Source organism: Camelus dromedarius, chromosome 4 (genome assembly GCF_036321535.1).
Source record: "Camelus dromedarius isolate mCamDro1 chromosome 4, mCamDro1.pat, whole genome shotgun sequence".
Lineage (NCBI taxonomy): Eukaryota > Metazoa > Chordata > Mammalia > Artiodactyla > Camelidae > Camelus > Camelus dromedarius.
The window spans coordinates 33227330-33253710 of record NC_087439.1 but is presented as its reverse complement, the minus strand read 5'-3'; the positions used below and the strand labels follow the sequence as shown (position 1 = coordinate 33253710).

Sequence of the window (26381 nt, the reverse complement as noted above, 5' to 3'; positions counted from 1 at the left end):
AGATTAATTGTGATTGTGTTCCTTGAGCCATAATTTATGATGAGTTTCCCCCATCAACTCTGGGATGGAGCTATTACACCCAGTCTGTGTAAGAAGTGATTGCAGCCCAAACAGAATCTTTTAAAATGTTCCAGTTTTCGATTTTTAGCTTCATCATTCTTCCTTCAATGCCTAGCTAGTTTCTTTTGACTTCATGTACTTTAAATTGAATTTTCAAATTCTCCTCCTTTTTTCTTTAAATATGATGTTTTTATAAGAACTCTATGAGATGTCAATATCCAACTTAATTTTTTTCCTGGTACAAAATTTAGAACTGATTTTGTACAACGAATTCATTGTTCAGAAATAATTCAATGTGTGGTCTTGCTGTTGACACAGAAATTCAACATGTTTCCATGTAGGTCTAGTAGTAACAGAGTGAGTTTATAAAATAATGATAATATTTTATAATGAAGTTATTTTATAAGGCAGTTACATTGTCTCTCTTTCAATCATTATGACAAGAAAAAATAAAAATAACCCTTGTCCCCAAACTAATCCTGTGACATGAGGGCAATAAAGAGTTTTTAAAAAGTAAACACACTTTGTTTTTCAAGTTGTTCTGATGTTTAATAACAGTTTGCTGTTACTTATTCTTTTTATGTGCTTTTTAATCAGATACAAATTTTAGTAGGGAAATAAGCAAACATTCCTAAAAATGAATTATAAACAACTGTGTTTTAGAATACTAAAAGGATTTTAAAACTTTTCAATTCAGCAAAGTTAATATATTTTTTCCCTAATTGAAATAATGGAAAAACATAAGTTTAGACACTTTCATGGCTTGGGGGAAACAGTCTTCATGCCCCCAGAGTCATGTTCCTTAGCAACCATTGTTGAGACCTGCTTCCACTACAGTCCTGCATGGTAGGCACCATTTTGTCTTCTTCAGAAGGTTCATCGAGACACTGATTACTGTTAACATGTCTCAAGGTGAGTCTCTGTAAAAGATAACCAATAATCAGTGCAACATATTTTATCTTAAATGCCACTAGCACACAGATTAAATCTGCTCTTAAAAAATTGGTTTTTTTTAGTATAAACATTGTGACATGTTTGTAAAAGGAACTGTGTGCACAGGTGGCTCTGAATTAATTATACATCTTTCACTGTTGTGGTTTCATCATTGTCTAATACACCTTTATTTGCAAATGATTAAAGAAATTGGCTGACATTTATCATGCATTGCCAAGAATTCAGTCTCTCTTGCAAAAAGCCCACTTACGAGCATAGAGTTCTGTTGAGGAGTACTAATATTAACAAGCTTTCACAGCATCTTAGCTTTCTTAGACATGTGTTATTCAGTAACTTCTTCATAAACATGCAAACAGCTGTGACCCAAATGAACAAAACTGCTAGAGATATTCCCATTCCAAAATACTAAACAAGCCATAGTATCTGTAACTTTGAGACATTCATTGTAGAAGAGTGATTATCATAGCAACAAAGATGTGTCTTGATAGCGTGCTTATATTTGGTTTGCATTTTTAAGGACCTTAAAAATACCAACATCAAATAAAAACAGAGATGTGATGGACATACACTTTAAAATATTAAACCTATATATATTTTTCATAATAACAATATTCATGAGTTAGTATCTTCTCAGTACCCAAATGCTGAAATTTAATTCCAATAATTGCATCAGGTTAACCAGTCATTACATGTCTTCTCTCTTGAGTTCACATTTACATTTTGAAATCATATTTTTGGACTTTTCAGATATACATTTTAAGTCCACATACTTTTACATACTAATTTATGCACTAATTATATACATTATTATACACAGTTCTGCTCAATTTCATGGGCAATGCTTAGAACCATACTATATGAAAAACTCCCCAACCAGAAGAGAAGTATTTGAATATGGGAGGTGATTTAGAGATATATCTTGAAAAAAGCATGGCATATACTTTTGTTGCAAATTACCAAAATTAATGGTAGACAAATACTTTTTGGGGGAGGGCTTGATATTATATTGAAAGTTGGAAGATTAAAAAATGCAGGAGGCATGCAAAAAAATGGTGGAGAAACACTGCCTAGACAATTGTAAATTTTTTGGATTAGGACTACAAACACCCTGGACTGCACTATACTGAGAAAAGAATGGAAAACAGGCTTGTGGTAGAGGATGCTTAATACACAACAAACAGGAAATTAAAAGAGCAAGGCTATTAGATGTGAAGATTTCAAGATTGAGGCCTTTGCTATTGTTCTTTTTGATGCTTGGAATCAAGCCATTTATACCGAAAAATGGATAAAAGAAGAAATGGCCAAAGATAGGCAAAAAGATAGTTGATTTATACTCATGATGCCAGAAATTATGTTCTTGGCTTATGAACCAACAGCCAACTTGAAAAAAGATACAAAATAAAACAAAGACATTTTTTCTAGAAAGTTCTAGTTAAAATCAATAAATGTCTTCATTTTTGTTACGTACCTGAGATCCTTTGTGTATATATGTCCTTTTCCCCAAAAAAGTCACTTACCCTTGTTTGCTTCTATTAGATCCTTTTTTTTAAATGTATATGACTTTAAGGACTAGATTGAATATGTTGTCAACTACATATATAGTGATAATTAAAAAAAACTAGTAAGTATTGTTCTTTCTAAAAAATGCATAAATATTTTATCTGAAGGAATTCATTAATAGTCAAAAGCCACTGCTGATAAGAACAACTAGCCAAAGAAAATTCCTCTTCAATGTAGTGGAGTACAAAGATCATTTTAGGGTCTGATAGCCCTAAGTGTGAATTTCTGTTCCCCAGGTTACTAGCTGTGATAATTTGGGCAAGCTACCAAATCATTCTGAGGACCTAGATTCTTTTTTTCCCCAGAAAATGCTTAGTTATACTAATACTTACTATGCTGTTTCTTCTACTGCTTAAAAAATTTGACTTTCCGTCAACTATCTAACTCTGATCCCTTGCCAACCTGATATGGGTGAAAATGTTAATTATGTTTATGGGCAACATTACTTATGGTAAAAATGACCTCTGATTAACTGCATCTGCATCTGATAAACTGTATTATAATACCTAACAGGAAGCCAAAGTCTGGGCTTCTTTAAGTGCAGAGACTTGTAATTGTGCATGTTCCCCGGGGTTACAAGAGCTATGCCTACAGAGTTATTACAGAGATACTGTCTCCTTTGAGGCATAAGGCTATTAAGCCAGGATAGTTTCCCCACCCGCCTTATGTGGCTCTTGTCCTCTTGCACAGGGCTGTCACCTGTGGAGAAACTAGCTCCCATGAGTTTGTGTGAACCACTGGGGGAGCTGCTGCAAATTCTGAGAGAAGTAAGCTGTGGTTTCTGTGCTAGAGTCTATAAGAAGACTTGTGAAACTAAATAGTTAAGTCTGAGAAGGCAACTTGGTGGGCACTGTACCTACCACGTATTGTTCCTTTGAAAACAAAGAAAATATATGCAAATTGCCTTGTATACAAGTTCTCTTTGTACAAAAGGTCCAGACGCATGTTTGGATTGCCCTTGTTTTGACTGTGGGTCTAATCTAAACAACACCCCTTCCCTCCTCTCCTCCCCTACTTCCATTCCCAGCCTTGTCACAAGCATTCCAAGCTCAACTGTGTCTTCTACTAACCTTTAACTGATTCATCTGAACCAGTGTAACTCCTTAACTTCCCATGTGTTCTCATAGTAAGGTACTGGACAACGTAATAGCCTTTATTTACAGGACAATAAACCCTTAAGATCAAGAACTAGGACATGTTCTTATTTGGACTCTTTACAAGAATTCCATACCAGTTTTTTGACTTGAACTGAATAATGATTCATTTTATTGCCTACTGAGAAGATAGTCACAAATCATACAAGTCAGAGATGAAGGTACAATTTTTAAAAGCTTTTATTATTATAATTATATAACTTAACCAACCACAAAGAAATGTTTAGAAATGATTTACTGCATGAAGTTATTGAAAATTACATCTTAGTCTTCAATAATGCATTTGCTTTAAGTGTTAGGTTAAAATAATAAATTCTAGAAGGATATGTTATGTCTGCACAAAGTATCTGAATAAAAATTAACAAAATTTAATAATTTCAGTGTTCCAAGAACAATCAATTTTTTGGCTATGTTGGTTTTTTATTGATTTTTTCAGCTCTAGTGCAAAATCTGTTGCCACATAGACATGGTTATACTTAGCCTCAAAAGAGCTAATATGTCATAATGTACTCCATCAATTATATTTAAGCATGTATTATATTTGAAATAAAGAAAAAAACCTGGAACATACCTATTAATGTATAATAACAAACACCTCTTAATATATACAGCCTCCAAATTAATGAGCAGCTAAGAAGTAAAAGACATAAAAATAATTCCATGGAGAAATAGCACATACATTTTTTTAACCACATTTTAAAGAAGTTGCTAGATTTCAATAACAGAACAAAACAAAAACACAAAAATAAAACTGCTAAAGTCTGCAACACAAACCACCAAAATTATTAGAGAAAGTAATCAGTAGAATTCTTAAAAATATTTCTAAAAATTTCCATTCTTGTGTAGTTCCTTAGTAGCCATTTTTGCAAAAGGCTATCATTACATATTTCCACAGTGGGCTGTAGGGAGCCATCAGCTACTTTGCTTACTGAGAGACAGGACTGGGTGATTATGTGAAGAAAAGTGTGGGTCTGTTTGACAAAAAAAAAAATGAATAATGACAAAATCAAGTACAAGGGCAGTAATAAATCAATCATTCTCGGCAACATACAATTTCTACTGGATAAGCAGGGAAAGCACATGTCACAATAATTGCATCCACAGAGCTGTGAGCCACATCCCTTTAGCTGGCTTTCATGTCAACTGTTTTCAGTAGGAGTAAATGAAGATAAGATTGAGAATATGGAGAAGAGCTTGAGATCAAATGATGAAACATTTTTGGCAAAAAGTTATTTTGGATAGAAAAGGCTATTGATAATATAGTGTTCATTTTAGTAATAAAATGCTCTTAGCGTGAAATGAATTATTTTGTGAGTGCCTATTCAAAATCATTGATTAGTCCAGGGAGTTTTCAGTTACAGTCTTTGGATTCTTCATTCCTTTGCCCTACACCTGAGTGCACGCCAGGGAAGAATCTGAGAGATAATTTAGCTTTCAGGCTTTGCTTTATGTGGTACAGTATGGTACTCAGATTGTTTCCACCATGTTTTCACAGGTCTAACCTGGTGGCATTAAAAATGTTCCATATACACATTGCTACATTCATCTAAATGTCATTTAGGAAGTTCATGAAGAGAGCAAAAAAAACCCAAAAACGATCAACTCCATTTGGGCTCTTAATTTGTCCTAATTCTCCAAACAAAATTTGTGATTAGTTTATTTGCCTCTTTCTTGTTTTCCATCTGTTTCCTCCACAGGAACATAAGCTCCAGGAAGGCCAGGGACGATGACTACCTCCATCGTCCAGCTTAGTGCCTGCTCCCAGGAGGCACTCTACAGTTTGTTGATTGAAATACTTAGTGAAAGGCCAATGAAGAAAATAAATTAGGATAAAATTAAACCACATCTCTTGAGCAGCTTAATGGATACAAATCATTGGATTTTCCATTTCAGAGACTTATGTTCTATAGTCAAATGATAGATAAATGATTACAAGATAAGAAAGGTAACATTATCATATGTAATCAATTTTATTTGTGAATTGATAATGTTCACTATATAGTTGATTTGTTAAGGAGACTAGTTTTTTGGGTTCTTTTTTGTAAACTCAAACTTGAATTTCCTATGTATACTGTTTTAAATTTTTAGCCTTGATAATCCTCTACCCTTTGTAATTTTTTTTTTGCAGTGAACTTTTTTTTTGGTAAATGTCATGTTAAAGCCCCAGGTGTTAGTGATTATGAATTTCATGTGTTATTAAAAAGAAAAATGAATTATAAAATTTTCCTTGGTTTAAAACAAAAATAAAACTTGATTTTACTTATACTCAGGAAATGTAACTCCAGAACATGAATGCAGTATAAATTTTTCCATAAAAAATATACTTGTAATATTTTGTCCCAGAATGTTTATTACATGAATGACAATGAAGAAAATTCAAAGAAATTTCACTCCAGATACTTCTAATTTCTTCTGATTTATGGTTTTTTAGAAATCTGAAACAACTCCATTGAGATACAAAATTATTTTTCATTAAAAAACAAAACCCACTAAAACATTTAGTGTTTTCATTTGTTTGAGAAAAAAAGGATTGTAAATTTTTTTCTGAGTATTCTCTCCAGAAGAGAAACCCACTATTAATATTTTATTTGTTTTCTAGTAATTTTTATCATTTATGCAAATATGCAATTGAGGTCATCCAGTTAAATATCCTTCAGTTTGTATTGTGGGCATCATTCTATAATTAAATATTCTAAAAACATAAAAAATAAACAATTTCTACAAAGTAGATTTGCCAAAAGTCATTTAACTTTTCCATTGGTGGGGATATCCAATTTGGCACTATTATAAATAATGCTGTGAGAAATATTTCTGAACATCTCTCTCCAAATCTATAATCATTTCTTTAGAGATGATTCTTAGAAGTGAACTCACAAGGTCAAAATGTATGAACATTTTAATACATATTAGCAAAATTTTAAAAACTATAATAATTATTTTGCAATAACAGCAGTAGCAGTTTTCTTGGGCTTATTATATACCAGATTACTGTTTTAGTGTCAATGTCACTGCATCTACACCAGTATTGTGTGTTGCCACTAAAAACATTTCTTGACATATGGACAGGATAAATAAATGGATAAAAGAGCATATATGAAATGATTTTTTATTTACTTATTTTGGATAGTTTTTTATTTTTATTGGCTAATTTCTATGTCTCCTATGCTGAATATTTTTATACTGGATTACTTTTTTTCTTTTAACTGCCCTTTTTTAAGCATACCAGCCCTTTGTCATATTTGTTACAAATGCCTCTCACAACTTTAGGAACTGTCATGTTAACTCAATTTTGAAGGCAATGTGACATACAGGCTGACATGCAGCATACTGCCAAATATCATTTCCTATAGCATTATTTAAAATACTGACTAGGAAACAGAGTAATATGGACCCAAAGTTAGTATTCATTTTTTATTATAATATACCATTACTTAATTTTTCTCCACTGAAGTATAAAGCATTAGGGGGAGTTACAAAATTTTAATCATACTATTTTAAGATGCATAAGAAAAAATTAATAATTCCTGCCTTCAAACATATTTGTATATTTTGCTAAGACAAAATGTGTCATGGAATATCCCTAAATCTACCCTTTTAAAGATACAATTACTACTGAAAGCCAACTGGAATCAGGCTACAGAAACAATTTTCATGACATAATAAGAATCATAAAATTATAAAATTAGATCATACCGCTGCACTTTTGGATTAAAAAGCACTAGGTAAAATATTTGATATTAAAATGAACAAATAGAAGTGACTGCATGGCTGATTGAAGAACCAATCATACAGGTCTCAGTTTAAAAGATGCCATACTAAAAGTTTAAAATAAAACTCAATTAATTACTTTTGCATATAATGATAAACAAAGTAAGACTCAATTTGGACTACTACGGATATTTAATATCCAAGGCAATAGGATTTCTCCTACTGATCAAATACCAAGTAACAATTATTTAAAAATTAATACAATTAAGTCTTTATTTAAAATACTAAGTGTGAGCTCCTGACAAGGTGATCTGTGCGTTTGTTAGAATAGAAAATGAGTATTCTAAAAAAAAAAAAAGTGTAAATGTTTAACAAGCAAAAACTAAAAATGCAATACTAAATTATTAAAATTTCTGTTTGCTAATTGATACGATATCACGGCTATGGGTCAGTGTGACTAGGGAAAGGTAATACTTGTCTAATATATACAGCCTTCAAAAGGTAAATTGAGCCTCTATTTTTATTAGGAAAGCTACACAGGGAAATGGCTGGGTTGGCAGTTATAGATGACTTACCTTAAAATTATATTCCCATTTACCTGCTTTCTGATAAAGGTAAATAAAAGAGGAAGCATTAAATAAAGTCTAAATATAAGCTTCTATGATCTCAGTAAATATCAATCCTACATATTTTACCTACTGAAAAAAATTTCTAATATTGTGATTTTGGCAAACATTTGATACAGATGGATATCAAATTCACAGCAAGTATTTTCTCAGTCAACTTGCTCAGTCACATGAAAAACAAGACTTATTTTTAGCATCAGATTTTGCTTCCTTTTTTTTCTTTGTTGCATAGTGTTTGTTGAGCATAAGTGTTCTGTTCTAAAATTAGATTCTCACACTGTATGTAGCTGCCTGGATGTTCAAAAGGAAATGTCATTATGTGCACTTATTGCAGTAGAATGTAAATTTCAAATGGATTGGAACGCAATTACAATGAAATAGAATAATATAAGAAAATTTAAATTAAAGAGAATGGATGGATGACAGATCTTTATAAAAATAATATTAAAACTGTTTCAGTGAGATGATATTTAGGGATTTTTTTCTTTTGTTTTAACTTTGTGGCAGTAGGCTTTCATAGCACCAAAATATTCAGGTATTTTATTCAGGAGATTCTAGACCAGGTGGGGATCTTCAGAGTTGCTAATGATGCTCAGATTGCCCCTAGGTTGAACATGTTTGGCCAGGTACAAAGTGATACTGAATTACATTCATGATTGTGTTATTTAAGAAATACTTAGTGTTAATTAAGAAAGTGGAAAACTCCATATTTCAAATCAAAGTTGACCAAAGACATGTATTTATTGCCGTGTGCTTAGTTTCATTCAAATAAAAGGTGAAGCAATTAGATATTAATTAATCATATTGCAAATATATATTGCTAAAGTTTCTAAGCAATTAGACCATACTGACAAAGTAGTTTCATGAATGCCTGTTTATCTAAATAGGCTTTATATATTGCAGAATATCTTTCCAATTATTAAGGAAAGGAGAAATTCTTTGTGAATAAAATTTGGTACTGAAAAATCAACAGTATTTAACAATTTCTTTCATATGTAGTACTGTACACTTAGCTAATCAGATCATTAATTATCATTTGAAAGCATCTAATTGTTTCTAGTTTTTCAGTGACCTCAGGAAGCAATGTAGTGTAGTGGAAAGATTGCTGGATTTAGTGCCAGAAACCTGGGGTGTACAAACCTAGACAAGGAATTTAAACACTGTAAGCTTTGCTTTACTGATATGAAAAATACAAATAATGATATTATCCTATAGGACTATTGTAAGAAAACAGATTCTTGCATGAGAAAATATGTATAATTATAGACACTCGGTAAACTTTATTGCCTTCTCTTCCCCTCTCCTAACCACCTAAGAAGTAAACAAACCAAAGCAGCCAGATAGACTCCAGTTTTGAGGCTTTATGATACTGTTTCAATTTTTCTCTGGATGTACAGACATTTCTGATCCTATTTATGACTTGCTTTTTTAAGATTGAAAGGACTATGGGAGATAAGGTGATGGACTATTTCAGCTGTTCAGACTCACAATTGTACTGATAACTAGCTTTCTTTGATTACTTTATTAGGACCTAAATCCTGCCTCAGCTGCTGGCGGTGTGATCTTTGTGCTGTAGCTTCCTCCTGATGAAGGCTAATAGGAGAGAACTTTAAGGTAAGTTTCAGCTCTGTAATTCTCTGAACTCCACCAAGTTTCATTCTGCTTTGAAAGTTCACCACCTCAGAGGTTTCTCAAAGAAGAATACATTTGTCCTTGATAGCCATAGATAAAGAACTGAATTAAAGCAATGGCAGGTGGCAGCCGTCGACTTTCCACTGGATGGAATACGAACCTAGAGCTGCTTGGCAGTTACTCCCATTTCCCATCTCAGCACGTCTCATTCTTTTGCTCCGTTTCCCTCCCCCATCTCTCCTGGCAGCCTTGTCATTTTCCGAAATATATTTATGCCTTTTCCTAACTTTGCAGTACTTTTCAACAGTGCATATAAAAAGACTAAAGAAGATAAGCAGATGTCTGGCCACTATCTAGACCTGTCCTTCTCAAACTCTAAAGTGTATGTAAATACCTTAGGGATTTTGTTAAAAAATACACTCTGATTTAGTGTGTCTAGGGTAGTTTCTCAGATTCCTAACTTCTAACAAGTTCCCAGGTGACGTTACTAGTCCTAGAATCACACTGTGGGTAGCAATTCTGTAGACTAAAGTGATCACAAATCTAAAACTTAAAGAAAAAGGTAATTATAAAAAATAAATACTATATTTCAATTTCATTTAAAAAAATTATCTCTTTTTTTTTTTTCTGACTTCTTCACAAATAAAATCAGTGTTTTCTTCAAAGCTGAAATTTCCAGAAAGGCAGTGTGTTATTTCTCCAATTGTTCTATTCTTATGTGTCTCCTCTACATTTTGATTTATACATTTTTTAATTTGGCAAAAAACCCCACTACATTATGATTTAAAATTTTAAAGTTATACAAGTTGAACATCACAATTTAATTTTGAAAACATAAACATGTAGGTGAGTGAATTAAACTGTTAACATAGTTATCAAGATGATTGGATTATTTAAAAATAGACTTTTTTCAATATTTATGGCATATTATAAACTTTTGGTGTGTGTTTTAGAAACAAAGTTTACATGACACAAAATACTGCAATGCTCTAAAGATACTGCAATAGATAACTACTAGTCATCCCCAAATAGTAAATTTATGAAAAACATTTCTTTGTCTTAGCTGGAGCTATTTATTTTTTTTTTCACTTTTCTTTCAACTTCCCTTAATATTCAATAATCTTGCTACTGACTGATAAAAATATGAACAAATATACACCTAATTACCAATGGTAGTTATTTCAAGTATGAAGTAATTTGAATTATGACTACAGAAGTCATTGTCCACTCAAAAATTACAGAAAAATTTAAAGATTAGACATATTCTGAAAATCAACACTATTTTATGTTATAAAAAATATACTCATTCCCCTTTCCTTTTAATATATGCTAGATTTCTTTGTTTTTTAGCGCAAGCCCAGTAAAGTCCTGGTTCTTAGTGAAAACTAAAGAGTAATGACAGCAACAACAGAAAGTTTTACTGAAAAACTTGTGGGCTTTCTCCTTTATCTCTACATGTATCTGTATTTTTCCTCACGAAAGAGGTAGGGAGCTCAGGGTCCAGGGTCACCCACGTATATTATTGAAGGAATCAGCATCCATCTGGAGGCTTAAAGGGGGGTGATGGATAATAACAGTTGAAGAGAAGAACATGGTGGTCAGACAAAGATGAATAAGATATTAAGAAGACAAAAGAATCCGATTGGAACACACTGGTGCAATATAGGAAGTGTCCAGTGTGCTTGTCTTTAATAATGTCCTGGAAGAAAAGTACTTTGTGCCCAAGGAGCCTGGTAATGTGTAAATTTTAGAGCCCAATTTTAACCCTACACAACCAGTTTCAAATCACAAAAGAATTCAGTAAGTTTTCCTGATATTCCACTTAAGAAACTACAACATCATGCAAATTAAATTGACATTTGAAAAGTGTTTAAAGAAGAAGACTTTGTTAAGATACCAGTAATACCAACAACTTTGTAGACTGGTTTCTAAAATGTTCCTCTTGCAGAGTATTTTAGGCTTGCAGAGAACACTGCATTTGTGAAATGCATTTACCTCTACTGAATTACTTATTTTGTAAGAATAAAGTTTATTTCTCATCCCTAAATAAGTCACCAACCATTTAATCATGTGGAAAACATAAACCAGGTGACCAACCCATTTTGCTAAGCAGAGAGAACGGAAAGAAATGCAGTTGTTTCAAGGCAGCTTCTTTATGCAGAGGGAAATATTTCTTTTTTATTAGCTCCATCTGATGGTTGATCTGGTTTTTACACACTGCCCAGCTATAAATTCCCAACAGCAACTTTACTGTTTTTTGTCCCTCTCTCCTATCAGAAAACAAATTGTGCTATATTGGGAAGATACTCCTTAATTGGTTATGTACCTAATTAATTTATTGATCTATGAAATATTTACTGATATGAAGGATATCCATGCTAATCTTGTGGGCTTTTTTCTTTTTTCCTTTAAATTGAGAAGCATAAGTATCACAGATCACAACAGTTTAAAATTTTATATTTGAAAATTTGAAAATATTACTGATGCTTTCCTGTATGCACATCTTCACACAGGACGGACATACTTCTCAGATGAGCGTGGCTGGCCCGTTGCCTAATTTATGTTGAGTGAGTACATGGTGAGAACAAATTTCAAGCACATAAAATTGACTTTATTTTCCTTATTCATGTTTCATACTAATGGAATAGTTTGGCAAAAAACTTATTTATGTGATATACTGCCCTAATGCTCTCAGAAATGAGCATGCATGCTTGAAAATACAGTTCTTTCATTGCAGAGAAAAAATAGCTTAGGATTTAAATGTATTTGAAATGCATAAGTGAGTCTAAGCATCAAATAAGAAGTAAATTAAGAAGATACCCTACCTCAGCATCATACTCCCATAACTGATTTCCTCTCATATGGTGGCATTTTAACATGATTACAGGTCCATTGAGTCTAGAAACGTCCAAGCACAAGTCATCGGTTCGGATTTCTTTGTCAGCAGTATAAGAAAATACCTGAAAATAAAAAATTCAGCTAATAAAATAGTATCTTCTTAAAAACAAAAAGTCACAGTATAGCAGATTTATCTGTGGAAGCTTTCATATCAGATAAACTTGTGTTTTCAAATGATCTCTGCTGTGTGATCTTGAGAAAGCTAGTTCATCTCTCTGCGTCCTTTTTCTCAGTTGCAAAATCGAGACAGTGTCATCTGCTTTAGGAGGTTTTTGTGAAGCCTCAACTTACCAACTAAATTATTAAATGCATATTATTTGTACTGCATTTCCTGTACTATACTTGCCTTATAAAGCTCACACAACAGGTTCAGTAAAATACAGTGTAAATTTCATGGAGTTCCGTAAAGAGAAGTCCCTGTTCCCACCACCACATGACCAATTCCCCAACTCTAGAGACAATGATGTTTTTCATCCTCTTTCTTTCCATAACATAAGTACATCACATAAATTTTATTAGATAATGTCAGCAGGTTTCTGAAGGTTGTCGAATGATCTTTAGGGATCTCATTAAAGGCAAGCACTATGCTTATCCCTCTCATGTGGTTTTGGCTGGGCTTGACTATAATTCTTCTCAAAATATCCAAGAAATGCCAAGGTGGATAGTAGACTCATTGTTAGCTAACTCAAACTGATACTATAATAATCTCTATTATTTTGTTCCTAGTGTGAATAATTTGTTATAACATTATTAAAGTTTCATGAAGGTTATTAAGTCCATGATTATACAAGTTGTTTTCTTCTGTGAATCATGATAAGCATGCTTTGGTAGTCTGTGGGTTTTTTTTTTTTTTTTTTTTTTTTTTTTTTCTCTCTGTAATGTCAAGAGGAAGTACGGCAAGGAAATTCATCTCGGAGTCTTTTTGTTTCCCAAAGCAGTCTGATGAAATCTCAGGAACTCAGCTCTACAAATCACTTATAAACTCAGAGTCCTAGTCTTTAAGCTGAACAAGTTAGTCTTAAAACGGTTGCCTGAACAGCACTGCTACTCAGGGCTTCTAGGACAGTCATAAGCAGTGGTGAGAGGAAGATGCAGTCAGTGATTGATGGAACCCATGTACGTTCGTAAGCTAACATCTTAAAATGAAAATTTTCACGAAGGTTATGCATTCTGCTCAACCATATAAAAACTTGAGAAGGATATAAAGTTCATTTACTTGAACTATTTAAAATATATTACAGACTTGAGGTATGGAATTCAGAAAAAAATTTCCTATCTTTGACACTTTTTAACGTACATCCTTCTCATGGAAAAATGAGTAATCAAAAGAAGAATAAAGGCAACACATCAAAGAGAAGTATTTGTATCTTTCCCAAACATGGTTAGTAATTTTTAAATACAATTCCAAACATTTGATTAAATAAATGAATCTGGTTAGCATACCTTAACCTAAGGGAGGGTCATTTCTGAGAAATTTCTTTTGCCCATTATGAAATTATTTCCATGTGAGGGATAATTATCACTTGGAAGTGGCGTGCTTTTAGTTGTACACAGATGCTAATGTAAAGGGAGACACCAAAGCATCCATATTCGCCATTAATTTTACAGAATTAGTATAATCATGGCCTGAGCAATAATTCTCTGAGGGCTCTCCATGATAGTTTGGCAACTTAAATTTTTGCCAGTTCTATAGAGCAGCCACAAAGCATTCTTTGTTCCTCAGTTTCTATTTTGATTCATTTTGGGGTCAACTAGTAGATATCTTAAGTAATTTACATTACATTTAAGAAAGATATTTGTAGAATACAGCCTAAGCCTATATGTACATATATGACATTATCTTTATTTGGACCTTACAATTGAAAAAGAAATTAACTGATGCATCTGCAAGCCATGGGGATTGCTGGCAAACACTGGAAGATAGAAGCAAGGAATAATTCTCCCTTATAGGTTTCAGAAAGAAAGTGCCCCTTCTGACACCTTGATTTCAGACCTCCAGGCTCGAGAACTGTGAGGCAATACATTTCTGTTGTTTTAAGCCATCCAGTTTGTGATGGTTTGTTACAGCAGTCTGAGAAAACTAATACACTTCCTTTTATTCCTTGTGCTGGTTGAAGCATTTAAGAGTCATGGAATCAGTTTTCCAAACTGTCATTGCAAACTTTGGAAAGGGAAGTTGGACTTTAGATTTCAGATGTATTCAATTGCGTCTCGGTGTCTGGGCTTAAAATTGTAACGTCCAGCTGTATTTTCCAAAAGCATCAGAGCAATAGTTTTGATAATCATTTTTCTATTTAAATATATCTTCATAAAGTGGTTCTTTACTGTGATTAGACGATTTATTTGCTTTTATGTATACTTCATTGAGGTCAGATTGATTTCTGTATCTGAACTGATGCACTCAAAAGAGTTTAGGAGTAACTCCACATATCTAAAAGATGATAGCCAATTCCAGTTTCAATTCCTTTCAGTCTTAATATTGTTTTCAGAGAAGGTAAGCTTTTTCATTTACAGCCCACATGCATATAGTTTGCTCTGGATTTTTATTTTTGGGAAGTATGTCCAAAGGCATTTTATGATTCTTCAAATATCTAAAACTAAAATAACATTTAAACATATTTTAAGGACTGTGTGTGAATTATCCAAAATACTCTGCATTAAATTAGTGCTTTCACACAATGAAAGAACGTGTCAATATATTCTTTTTAAAATTGTATCATCCTTAAAATCCTAATGTTGTATAGCTGTTTCTTTAAAAATACTCTTGTATCTTTTACCCCTTTGAAAAACTGCAAGCAGCATAAGCAGCCTTTCACAAAACCTTGTTGGAGGGGTGCATGTTGGAAGCCAAGGACACTGTGTTCTGTGGTATTGGGACCTGGACCACGCCTCCTTCAGCAAGAGGCTCGGGAACTAAACGCCCTCTGCTGGCTCTGTCTTGACACAGGGTTTCTTTCCTTTTATCCTTAGGTGAAATAATTTGCCAAAAGATATGTGTGTATTTAAAAGGCTCACAAGTGTATTTGATTCAGCTTCATTACTTATACAGGTTGTGATTTCCCTGGATGTACTTGTGAATTTATAAAATACTTTTCCTGTTGAGCTCCTCAGGACAGTATTTACTATAAAAGTTCACAGTTTGAACGGATTCTATATGTCACTCTACGCCAGCCGCCTCACTTTCCAGATGAAGAAACCTAGGTCACTAAAGTTACAGGGTTCCCCCACCTTGCCAGAGCTGCTTAGTCACAGAGGTCTGTCTGGACCCCAGGCTCACTGCCATTGTTCTGCCACTTGACTATACTGTTCCTTACATACCATTATGGAGCTTTGGGCCCCCAGGGCAGTGGGGGCCGGGGGTGTCCTCCTTAGGTATTTTAAGTACAGTCAATTTGAGAAATCTGTTCACAACTATCCAGAAGGATAAACTATAAGAAAATAAATATACCATGATAGTTTTTTCCCTCATTCTGTAAAAGCAGCCCAAGAACATTTATATTGAAATAAGAAGGAAAATTGTTTATCCATAAAAATTTGACATTTAGCAATGTGATTTATTTTTAAACAAGTTCTCTCTTACTGTATATCACACGGTCCTGAAATTAGCATGGAGAGTGCATAGATGGAGTTGAATTCATCAATGGGGATGCCAAGTAAAGAGACTTTTGCTCTCACACAGGAGCTTTTTCTGTCTTATTTGATTTCAGACTTTCTAGCATGTTATCTCAGTGGTTTGTGTAGAGGAGGGTAAAGAGAAGTAGGTAGCATCCAGCTGTGTACCCTTAGCTTACATGCCTATGTGATATCTATGGTCTTTTACAGTTTGACTGCTCTAAAAGACTGTTGTTAAAAACAGGTGTGTACCTCAAGTTCAGTATTTCCATCTTGTCCTCAACATCACCTATGAAGACTAACTCTTTCTCCTTTTACTTGCATGTAACTATATGTAACAATTTGATATTTCCCTGTTTGTGCTCAGCAGGTCCCCTCATTCTTCCATCCCTTACCTGGTATGTGCTGTTCATTACCAGTAGGACTACCCATTCCACTTTGTCCAGGAAAAGATCACATCCTTAAAGTCTTAGTAGATTCTTCAGTCTTCATGTAGTATATTGTGATTAAACTTACCCAGATAGCTTATTTGCACTGTATTGCAGCTATGGAATTATCTCTATAAATCTTTGGAGCAGGACAGCATGAAAACAGTGGGCTTTGGAAAATGACACAGATGAGTTTGGGACCTTCCTCCACACTCATCAGAATCACAGTGCCTGTGAGCCATTGTCAGAATTTTAGCTTCCCCATCTGGGAAAAGGGATAAAGATGCCCCTTTTTTCCTGAGATGTTTCAGAGATTGAATGAGGTAATACATTCAATTCTAAACACAGTACTTAACCCACCTAACATAGTATTAGTTATCATCTGTGCAAACTCCAGGCATATAATCTACATTTGATTACACTGTCTTGTCTTTTTGTTTTATTTTTTAAAACTTGCTGCCCCAATAACAATGTTAAAGATATATTTTGAATACCTATGGAGACAGTTCTAGGAGAAGATTATGTGTCCAGTAATTATTTATTGAATTAATGAAAACAGTTTGTTTTTGGAATTCTCTAGTCCACTCCACTTTGTGGAAAACAGAGCATGAGAATAAAATAATATAATAAGTAGAATTCACTAATACAGTAACAAAATGTGACCAATACTACTATTTTCTTTCTACTTCATTATTAAATTCTCCCATTTTAAGCACTACTGATGGTAAAGTTTATGTATGTTTAATATTTTGCCTTGAAAGGTTTTAAAGGATGTCTACAATTTGAGAAATCTATTCTTGAATATTTTCCAAATATTTACTCATGTTTTACTATTGTAATATTGAAGAATATAAGTTGCAAATTTAAGCTCCATAGGAATTCCTTCCAAAAGAAACCTCACTAGATCATGCTTGCATATACAGATATTGTTTTTCAGATTCCTGTCCCCTGGTGTACATGCCCTGTATAACACCCTGTATGTGACATCATTTCTGAATATATTTTTACTGGTATTTTGCTAAAATTTCAAAAGCTTTTCACATATATTGTATTATTAAGCATGTCCTAAAACTGTAGTATGTGGCATATAATTAGAGAAAAATTATTAAATATATTAAAAAGTCTCAAGAGGCAAATTATAATGTCCTTAGATAGCACAAAGATACTCTTATTAATAGTTATAACTGCCTCTTATCTATAAAGGTAAACTATTAGTTAATTTAAATTAGACATAATTTTAAAAAATTCACCTCCATAATATTACTACAACATTTGCACCAATGCAATAATACTGAATTTTTCTAGGTGGTTTCAAGCTTAAAGAAATCCTACTTATGGCATTTGTCATTGCTGCCAACTAAGATCAATTTAGTTTGGCTTCCTCCGAAAGCTGACATTAAACAAGGATTTAAGTGCGAGTGGTCTTAAGTAGGTAGATGATCCCAAGAAAGACTAGTCGGAGTGCAGGGAAGGCAAAGCAGCCAGTAAAGGGGACGTTACCAGTTCGTTACACTGTGCGCAGGTGGGGCTGGATCCTGCTGCGGATCTCTAGGAAACAGTACAGAGCAAACCTCAGATTCAGTTCCCTGGAAGGGTGAAGGAGCTGGGATCATTATACCACCTGCCCTCTGCTTTTGCTTGAGGTATGCTTCCAGGAAGTAGGGGTGATTAATCCCCCAGGTGTGACTATTCGGGCAAAGCAGTCACTGGCAGAGAAAATCATCAGGCAAAGGAACAGAGATTCTGGCCTTTGGATACTGGGCTGGAAGTAGGTGGAAGGAGAGACACTAAATATTTTGGGATAACTTGCTGTGTGCTTGGCAAGATAGCAGTCATCTTAAATATTAGTATAGGAAAGATGATACAGTACAAATCATAAATTATATGTCTCTTCAATAACTTTTCAGGGTTAGCATGATAATTTCTCTTTTTCAAATAAGGAATATGAGGCTTGAGAATGATAAATGAATTCCTAGTCACTCAGATTGCAAACGGGAGAGCCTACCTTTGAACTGTGGTCTATCAGGCCCAAATCCCATGCTCTTTTCACACACTTAACATTTCTTCTGGAACATTTGAAAAATTAAACTCCAATCTTTATCCAGATTTCCCAACTTTTTCCTTAAAGATCCCATATGACCCCATGTCATTTTTCCAGGATCCCACCCAGGACACCGCATTGCATTCAGTGGTCGTATCGCCTTAGCCAGCTCTGACAGGTGCTTGGACTTTACTCTTTTTTGATGACTGGCAGTTTTGAGGAGTACTAGTTAAGGGTTTTATGGAATGCACCCCAGTTTGGATTTGTCTAATGTTCATCTCATGGTTAGATTGGGGTTTCAGGTGTTTGGGAGGAAGATCACAAAGGGGAAGTGCCATTCTCACATTTTATCAAGGGTACATGGTGTTAACGTGACTCACAACGTAAAAACTTGACCACCTACCTAAGGTAGCACCTGCCACATTTCTCCACTGGAAAGTCACCACCACCCCCTTCTGTGTTCTACTCTTTGAAAGTCAATAAGCACAGCCCTCACACAAGCAGGGAGGAGAGTTAAATTCCATATTCTGGAAGGGGGGCTGTCTACGTAAACTCTTTGGAATTCTTGTCTATAGGAGATCTCAGAGATCAATATTAACATGTCTCTAAAAACTTCAGTCTAAAACTCGAGGTCATGCTTTTATGTCAGATTTATATGTCATACCTTAAGATTCTCATAGTGAAAAATAAATCTGCCTCATGGGCCACTGTTTCACTCACTGAATGAAGAAAGTTCTCTTTAGTGGGCAGATTGCAACGTGACCATTTCTACCACCTAGAAATGGCACTTGGTCTTATCAGTGTAAGATGTGGATTGAACACTGGCCACTGTGACCTACAGAGACCACTTTGATTATTCTTTGGTATTGCAATGACAATAAAATGCGACTCTGAATTTGCCAGACATTGTTTTTTGTACCTCTTAAAACAAAATAAACAATTTCTGTATATCCCAGCCGGATACCTACATTTTACTTCTTTTAAATAAAAAGAACATCTCAAAATCTATTTAGAAAGTTAGCAACTAGAGAGATGTAGTAGTAATACATCTGTCTGGTAGGTTTTCATTAGAAGACTAAGATTCTTTATTAGAGGTTGGAATGGACGCTAGGCTGTTTTCATGGTAACCCACTGAAGCTTTTTTTCCTTTAATGGAAAGGTAGCATTTCTGTACATACCACATGTAGCTTTTTGCTCAGTATTGGATCAAGTCCTTTGATAACAGAACAAAAGAAATGAACTGAAAAAAAAAAAGTTCTACAGTCTGTCCCTGCTTGTGGTGAAATTATACTTGGGTCCTAAATAACAAGAATAAAAAGCCCCTTTCATTTTGGCCACATTCACCATGTCATTTTTAATAGCAACAGTGCATGCACAAGTATTTTCAAGAGGTTGTATTAGAAACAGGTGACAAGCTAGCCTTTGACAACTTTTTCAGTCTGAACCTCATTGTTTCTTTTGTCCCCTCAAGTCAGAATTTCCTTGCTTGGCATTTACATTCTATTAAAATCTTAGTTCCACTACTTATAAAACTTAATTTTCCACTCTCCCTAGTCCAGGCCTTCTACTCCATTTAGGCCAGTGTCTCGCTGTCCTCACACACACCCCATTCTCTGTGCTCCCTGACAGCTCTGCAAAGCCTTTTAGGCCCACCCTGTCCTTATCAGATCTTTTTCTGAATGCCTCTTGTACAACAGTACAAAAATTCTTTATTTCAAGAATCCTTATTTTGTATTCCCATTGAGACTGAGTGTAGGGACTGTATGCCTATTCACTTAATTTATAATTGATCTTGTTAAAAGTGGAAGTGGATTTAAACAGAATTTTACATATATATTGTCTATATAATGTATATTCCTACATAGAGAAAGATAAAAGAGACAAAATCTATCTACAAAAACAATGGTAATATAATAAAAAGAATCCAAGTATGAGGTCAGTATAAATACTTGTCCACAAAATATGATTCATTTTATAATCAATATTATTGAATTATTGTCTCTGGGTGAACCATGTATTTGGAGTAGAAAAGAAAATAAATCTTTCTCAGGAGGCAAGCAACTCTTTCCAATACTTAGTGCGTCATGGAATTTTCTTAGGGGTACCCATGGGAAGGACTCTGTCTTGTAACAGGCAGCATTGATCCGACTTCCTTATTTACAAAAAAGAGCTCAAGTTTTAAGTGTATATTTTTTATTCCTTTTGGTGCCCACATATTACTGGGTATATATACACTGTTCAATGAATTCTGGATTAACAGGTTTCTTTTTTTTTCCCTTTAAATCATTAGGTTTTGGTAACTGGTAGGTTGCTCAAAATTTTCACATTGCTCTGAGATATCTTCTAAAAGAATTTGTTTTCTAATTTTTTCCCCCTAATTTCAAGCTTTCTAAATTCATGTCCCCTGTCACCAGATCACAGATTTCACAAACATCTGGTCTTACTGCTCTTGCCTATCCAACAAAAGAGATAAAGAATGTTAACTGATGAACATCCAGTTCAACCATATCAATTTACAGTATTTGAAACTGAGGGCGGGAAAGGACAAGGGACTTCATAACACCCCTGCTATGGACTGAATGTTTGTCCTTCCTGCCACCCCCAATTCACATGTTGAACTGTAATTCCCAATGTGATGATGGTATTTGGAGGTGGGGCCTTTGGGAAGTAATTCGGTTTAGATGAGACCATGAGGGTGGGACCTCATGATGGGATTAGTGCTTTTATAAGAAGAGACCAGAGCTGTGTTGCTCTCTGCCATGTGATGAGGAAGCAAGAAAGTGGGTGTGTGCAAGCCAGAAAGAGGACCCTCACCAGAACCCAACCATGCTGGCATTCTGATCTCTGACTTCCAGCCTTCCAACGTGAGAAAATAAATGTCTGTTGTTTAATTCACCCAGTCTATGGGATTATGTTGTAGCAGCCCAAGTAGGTTAAGAGTCACAGAGGGATTTTGACACTCAGATCTTCTGATATCATCTTGACTTCTCACCAAAGCTGATTTAGATCAAGTATGGTGTAGTGTAGTAGAGTATCTGAAGTATATAACCTAATTATGATTCCTTCTTATTGGGGTGGTTTTGAAAATCATATTATATATACATATTTAAAGCACCTGCAGATATCTACTCTAGGAGTAGTGTTCAATATAGCTTCCACTCCCATCACCTCCATAGGCTGCTGGGACCAGGCATTCATGGTCTACCCATAAAGAGCTTAAAACTAATAATAATAACTAAACCAACTCATACAGCTGATCTGTGTTTTAATTTAGTGTAGGATGCAAATAATCCTAGAAAAATATGGGAAAAAATAAATGTTCTGTGCAAAGGAGAAACATTGGCATATTTCTGTATAAATAAAAGCAATAGTTTTTAAAGATGAGAATAGATTATTAACTAGAAGAATTACCTAATAAAAATTAGGAAGATTTGTCCTTCATAGTTTATACAGGAAAATGACAATTATATATTAGATAAAATTCCTTTTTAACAAAAAAATATATAATTAGGGCCATTAAAATATGAAAGATATTGGTTGATATCTTGTCACTGTTATTATGTGTACATTTCTAACAAGCAAAATATACATGGGATATATATAGTTAGTAGTGAACAAATGAAATATTTAAAACATTTTGTTTTTAGCCATGTTCTTGCATTTGATTAGTCTCACTTTGAGTTATCTTCAATAAAATCTTACATAGGATGACTTCTTTTAAAAGTTGATGAGTTTAAACAAAGAATGCTTTAAAAATCTTGGTGCTATTAAAAAAAATCTTGGTGCTATAAAATACTATACCTGACATTTTGACATTTGACTTGCAGATTTCTTAGATTTATTTTCCTTCTAAATTTTGTTTTCTCATCCTTGCATTAGTCAGTCAAATATTTGAACATAAATTTCTTATCCAGTTTTATGTTATCTAGACTTCATTGTGTATCTTTTTTTTCCCCCCAAAACAAGTTTTCATATTTGGAAGGAAACAAAAAAAAACCCTAGGAATAATACCCTTACCTGTTACTTTCTTCCAATACTGTAAGAATTTAATAACTAGGATAGAATTGGGAACACAGTAAGATAAAAATATTTCAGGTACAGCAAAGCAAATAATCATGAGTTCTGTGTGGCTTCTGCTGAATATGAAGGTGGGCTAGGCAATACTGTTAATTTGGAAAACACAGACATTATTTGCCTTACTTAGAAACTAATAAGTGGCTTTTACAGCTAGATTAAGCCAAGATAAAATTAGTTTATCTATTACAAAGTGCTTCAAATGGTAATTTAAAATAATTATTTATGTCCTCAGTAAAATTTAGGTACACACACATTTAAGGGAATTCTAAGGGAAAAAAAGAGAGGATCACTTCAAAAGACCTTAATATTCTTCATATATAGTAGATTTTTGCATTCATACCATTAAACATTTAATATAAAACTTACTAAAACGTTGGCCGGAAAATAATTTGAACAAGGAAGCAACTCAGGGTGATGATTAAGATGAGTTTTGAGTCAAGAAGAATTATGCATAAGACAGGAAAAAAAGTATTTGAAGATAAAAGGAGAAAGGAATGAGGTTTAGAGAGTGAAGAAATACAGAGAAAGATTCTGCTACAACTGGTGAAGTTGGGGACAAGCTGGAGCTTTGGGAAAACTATACTGAAAATGATCACAGTGACTCAGATATGAGGCAATCAAGACCCAGATTTGGAAAGTATAATTGTTAATGAAATAAAAAAAAAAGAAATAGGTAAAAAGGATAAGCAGAAACAATCCACAAGGCTTAGTGCCTAGTTTGAGAAGGGAAGGGTGCGATAAAAGATGAGCGGAAAATGTAAAAGATAGATGAATAAAAGATCGAAGGATAAAGGGCTTTGGATGAAAGATGAGTTAATTATTGATAGACATACTGAGTTTGAGGCTAAACTTGGTCATTCAAGTAGAAATTATTCAGTTTGCAACAATGGAGTTGGTATGACTTTGGAGCTCCATACAGATAAATTAGAGGGGATTTATTTCCTCAGAAAATAAAATGAAAAGAATCAAGAATAAATAGAGGAGGGGAGGGTATAGTTCAAGTGGTAGAGTTCGTGCTTAGCATGCACACGGTCCTGGGTTCGATCCCCAGTGCCTCCTCTATAAATAAATAAATAAATAAATAAATAAATAAATAAATAAATAAATAAATAAAATCTTAAAAAAAGAATAAATAGAGTAGCATGGAAATAATGGGCTCACTGACTTGTACATGCATCCTGAAGATGCTGTTGATACCAGACTGATCCCATGAGAGCAGGCCCTGCTGAGACTTACTTGGAAGGAAACTAACCCTTGTATTGATAGACTCGAGGAACAGACGCCTCATGATCCCCTGAAAAACTGGGTCAATGTGAATGTCCTCTTTCTATGTTTTCTCCTATTAACATCATATACTAACCTCATCTCAAGTGTCTGTTATAGGCTAGGATAACCAGGTTTTGTTGGATGAATGACTAAGACAATTTACCATTCCATCCTCAGTGTATTTTAGTCTCCCAGTAGGAGCATTAGCCGATGAAAAACCAAAGAAGTATTCCCAGCCAAGCAATAATGAGACTGAAAGGCTCTTGGAATAATTCCTACTTCTATAGAAGTTATAATAACTCTGCTCTCTTCCAGCTAGCATGTATCCAACTCATTTAGACATTTAATGAATGGTACATATTCCTTTTTCCCCACAGGCCATTTAGGATTTTACTTTGTGAAATCCCTGGTGAAGTTTAATTCCATTGTGCAAGTTACTAAAAGGGGACCAAATTAGTGTAGAAAAGGCTTGTAAGTAATTACAGTACTTATAAAAATGTAAACTCTAAAATGAATACATATCTGTCGAATGAATATATCCATTACAATCTATGAGTACATTAGAATACATTACTAAAATAATTAAGCTTTCTCTAGGAGATGGTCTGTAATGAAGAGAGAAAGTATTTGTTTACTCTCAAAATTCATAATACACCTGTCTTAAAGTTAGATTCTTCATAAGTGTAAATAATCACATTTTAAAAGAAGAGGAGACATTTGTATGAAAGTATGGATAAGACCTAATGATCTCTTCTTCATCTTGGCAGACAACAGGGTTTAATAAATGGCTAGCATGCACTTCCCTAAAGGCTTGCTACCTTGAAAAATGGCTCTGAATAATTTACTGCAATAAATTACGTGGAATGTTTCCATGTGCTTTCTAGCTCTCTCCAAATGAGTGGCTCCAGGGAGAAAGAGAAACATTATAAATGCATTTGCTAAAATGTGAGTGTTTTCCATCATTTTATAATTTTGTCTTTACAAAGAGTAAATACAACATGGAAGAAGGCTGCTTTTCTCCCTATTTTTGATTAAAGATACATTAAAATTCAAAGGAAGCATCATTGGATTTTTAAAACTTTTATATTGATACTTGATATCAAAGTAAAATGGTGTTTTATAAATATTACATTAATCTAATTTGTACCCAATTATATAAATTGTAATAAAAATCAGTGTCAATACTTGAATAGATCTAGTGTATGCCCAGTGAGGCTAAGACCTAGTCACCAGTTTCCATACTGGCTCCTTTATGATGATGTCTGTGTCATGTAAAAGCACCTCATTAGAAAAGAATGGTATTTTGACATCAAAAAGAGAAAAAAGGCAAACATTGATTGGGTCAATAAACTATTTAAAAGTCTGTATGTGAAAACACAATGTGAACAAAATGTCGTCAGAAAAATATCTGCAATGTGTATGACAAAAGATAATCTTACTTAATAAAGTGATTAGTAAATTCATAAAGTATTAATGCCAATTTAAAAAATGCTTTAAAAATGCTTAAAGGCATTGATAATGTTAGAAATATGATTTAAAGTAAGATAAACTATTTCTCCCATACTAAATTGGCAAAGATGAAAAACAAACAAAAAAAGTATGACACCAGTTAGGATTGGCCCCTGTGAACACAGTCCTGGGGGAGTGTGGTTGGGAATCAGTACAGATGCAGTGCATATGGTATCACCCGGCTCTAGGTTCTTACCACCTCAATCACTTTATTCATCTCAGGGCTTCCATTAAACTAATGAGTAAAATCAGGATAACACTATGCACTTCATATATTGTTGTAAACATCAAAGGGGGCAATTAATGTTAAATGTACATCATAGTGCCTCTTCCTGTTTTAGCTATTTGTCCTATTGGTAAAACGTTAAAGAAGACGATGTGTCACTAAATATTAAAAGTCTTTTAATGTTGCATAACCTTTGACCTAGCAAATTTGCTCCCAGACATTATTTGTAAAGTAGTAAATATGAATGGGAGCTCACCAGATTTTAGCTACAAGGGTATCATTGAATCTAGGCTATAACAATGAAAATTCACAGATAATACTGTGGATTAAACAGTAAGGGATTGATTAAATAAATTATAGTCTATCCATTAAATATATGCCCTGTTTAGGTTAAGAAGTTGCTAGCCAATAGGCAGCAGAGAAGAAACTAAATTACTTGGGTTTTAAACAGTGAGTGTGTCTTAAGTTTGTGAGTGGAGCAGTATTTGACCAATAGTGCAATTAGGACAGTATTAGTGAATTGTAGAGGGATGAATATGCACAGCGCATGCAGGGAACGAAGAATTACGAGATGTGTCCCAAGCACGAGGAACTATTAAAAAATCAAGGGAGACTAGGCTGGAAAGCCGA

The 26381-nt window shown here is 33.9% G+C and overlaps 1 protein-coding gene across 5 annotated transcripts in view; it reads right to left on the bottom strand.

Moving 5' to 3' along the window:
• Positions 1-602: 602 nt before the first annotated feature.
• The window catches only part of GALNT13 (polypeptide N-acetylgalactosaminyltransferase 13), a 458027-nt gene continuing 432248 nt past the window's right edge, over positions 603-26381 (bottom strand). For 2 of the 5 annotated variants that reach the window (XM_031451413.2, XM_031451415.2), the window contains 2 exons: positions 12520-12654; positions 4027-4699 (listed from right to left, as the gene is read on the bottom strand). In XM_031451413.2, the coding sequence (XP_031307273.1) occupies positions 4514-4699; positions 12520-12654 (321 nt within the window). In that variant the 3' untranslated portion in view covers positions 4027-4513. Of the gene's footprint in view, positions 981-4009; positions 4700-7752; positions 8042-12519; positions 12655-26381 lie in introns of those variants that run through there. The other 3 variants (XM_010985618.3, XM_064484786.1, XM_064484785.1) reach the window with 3 other exon arrangements.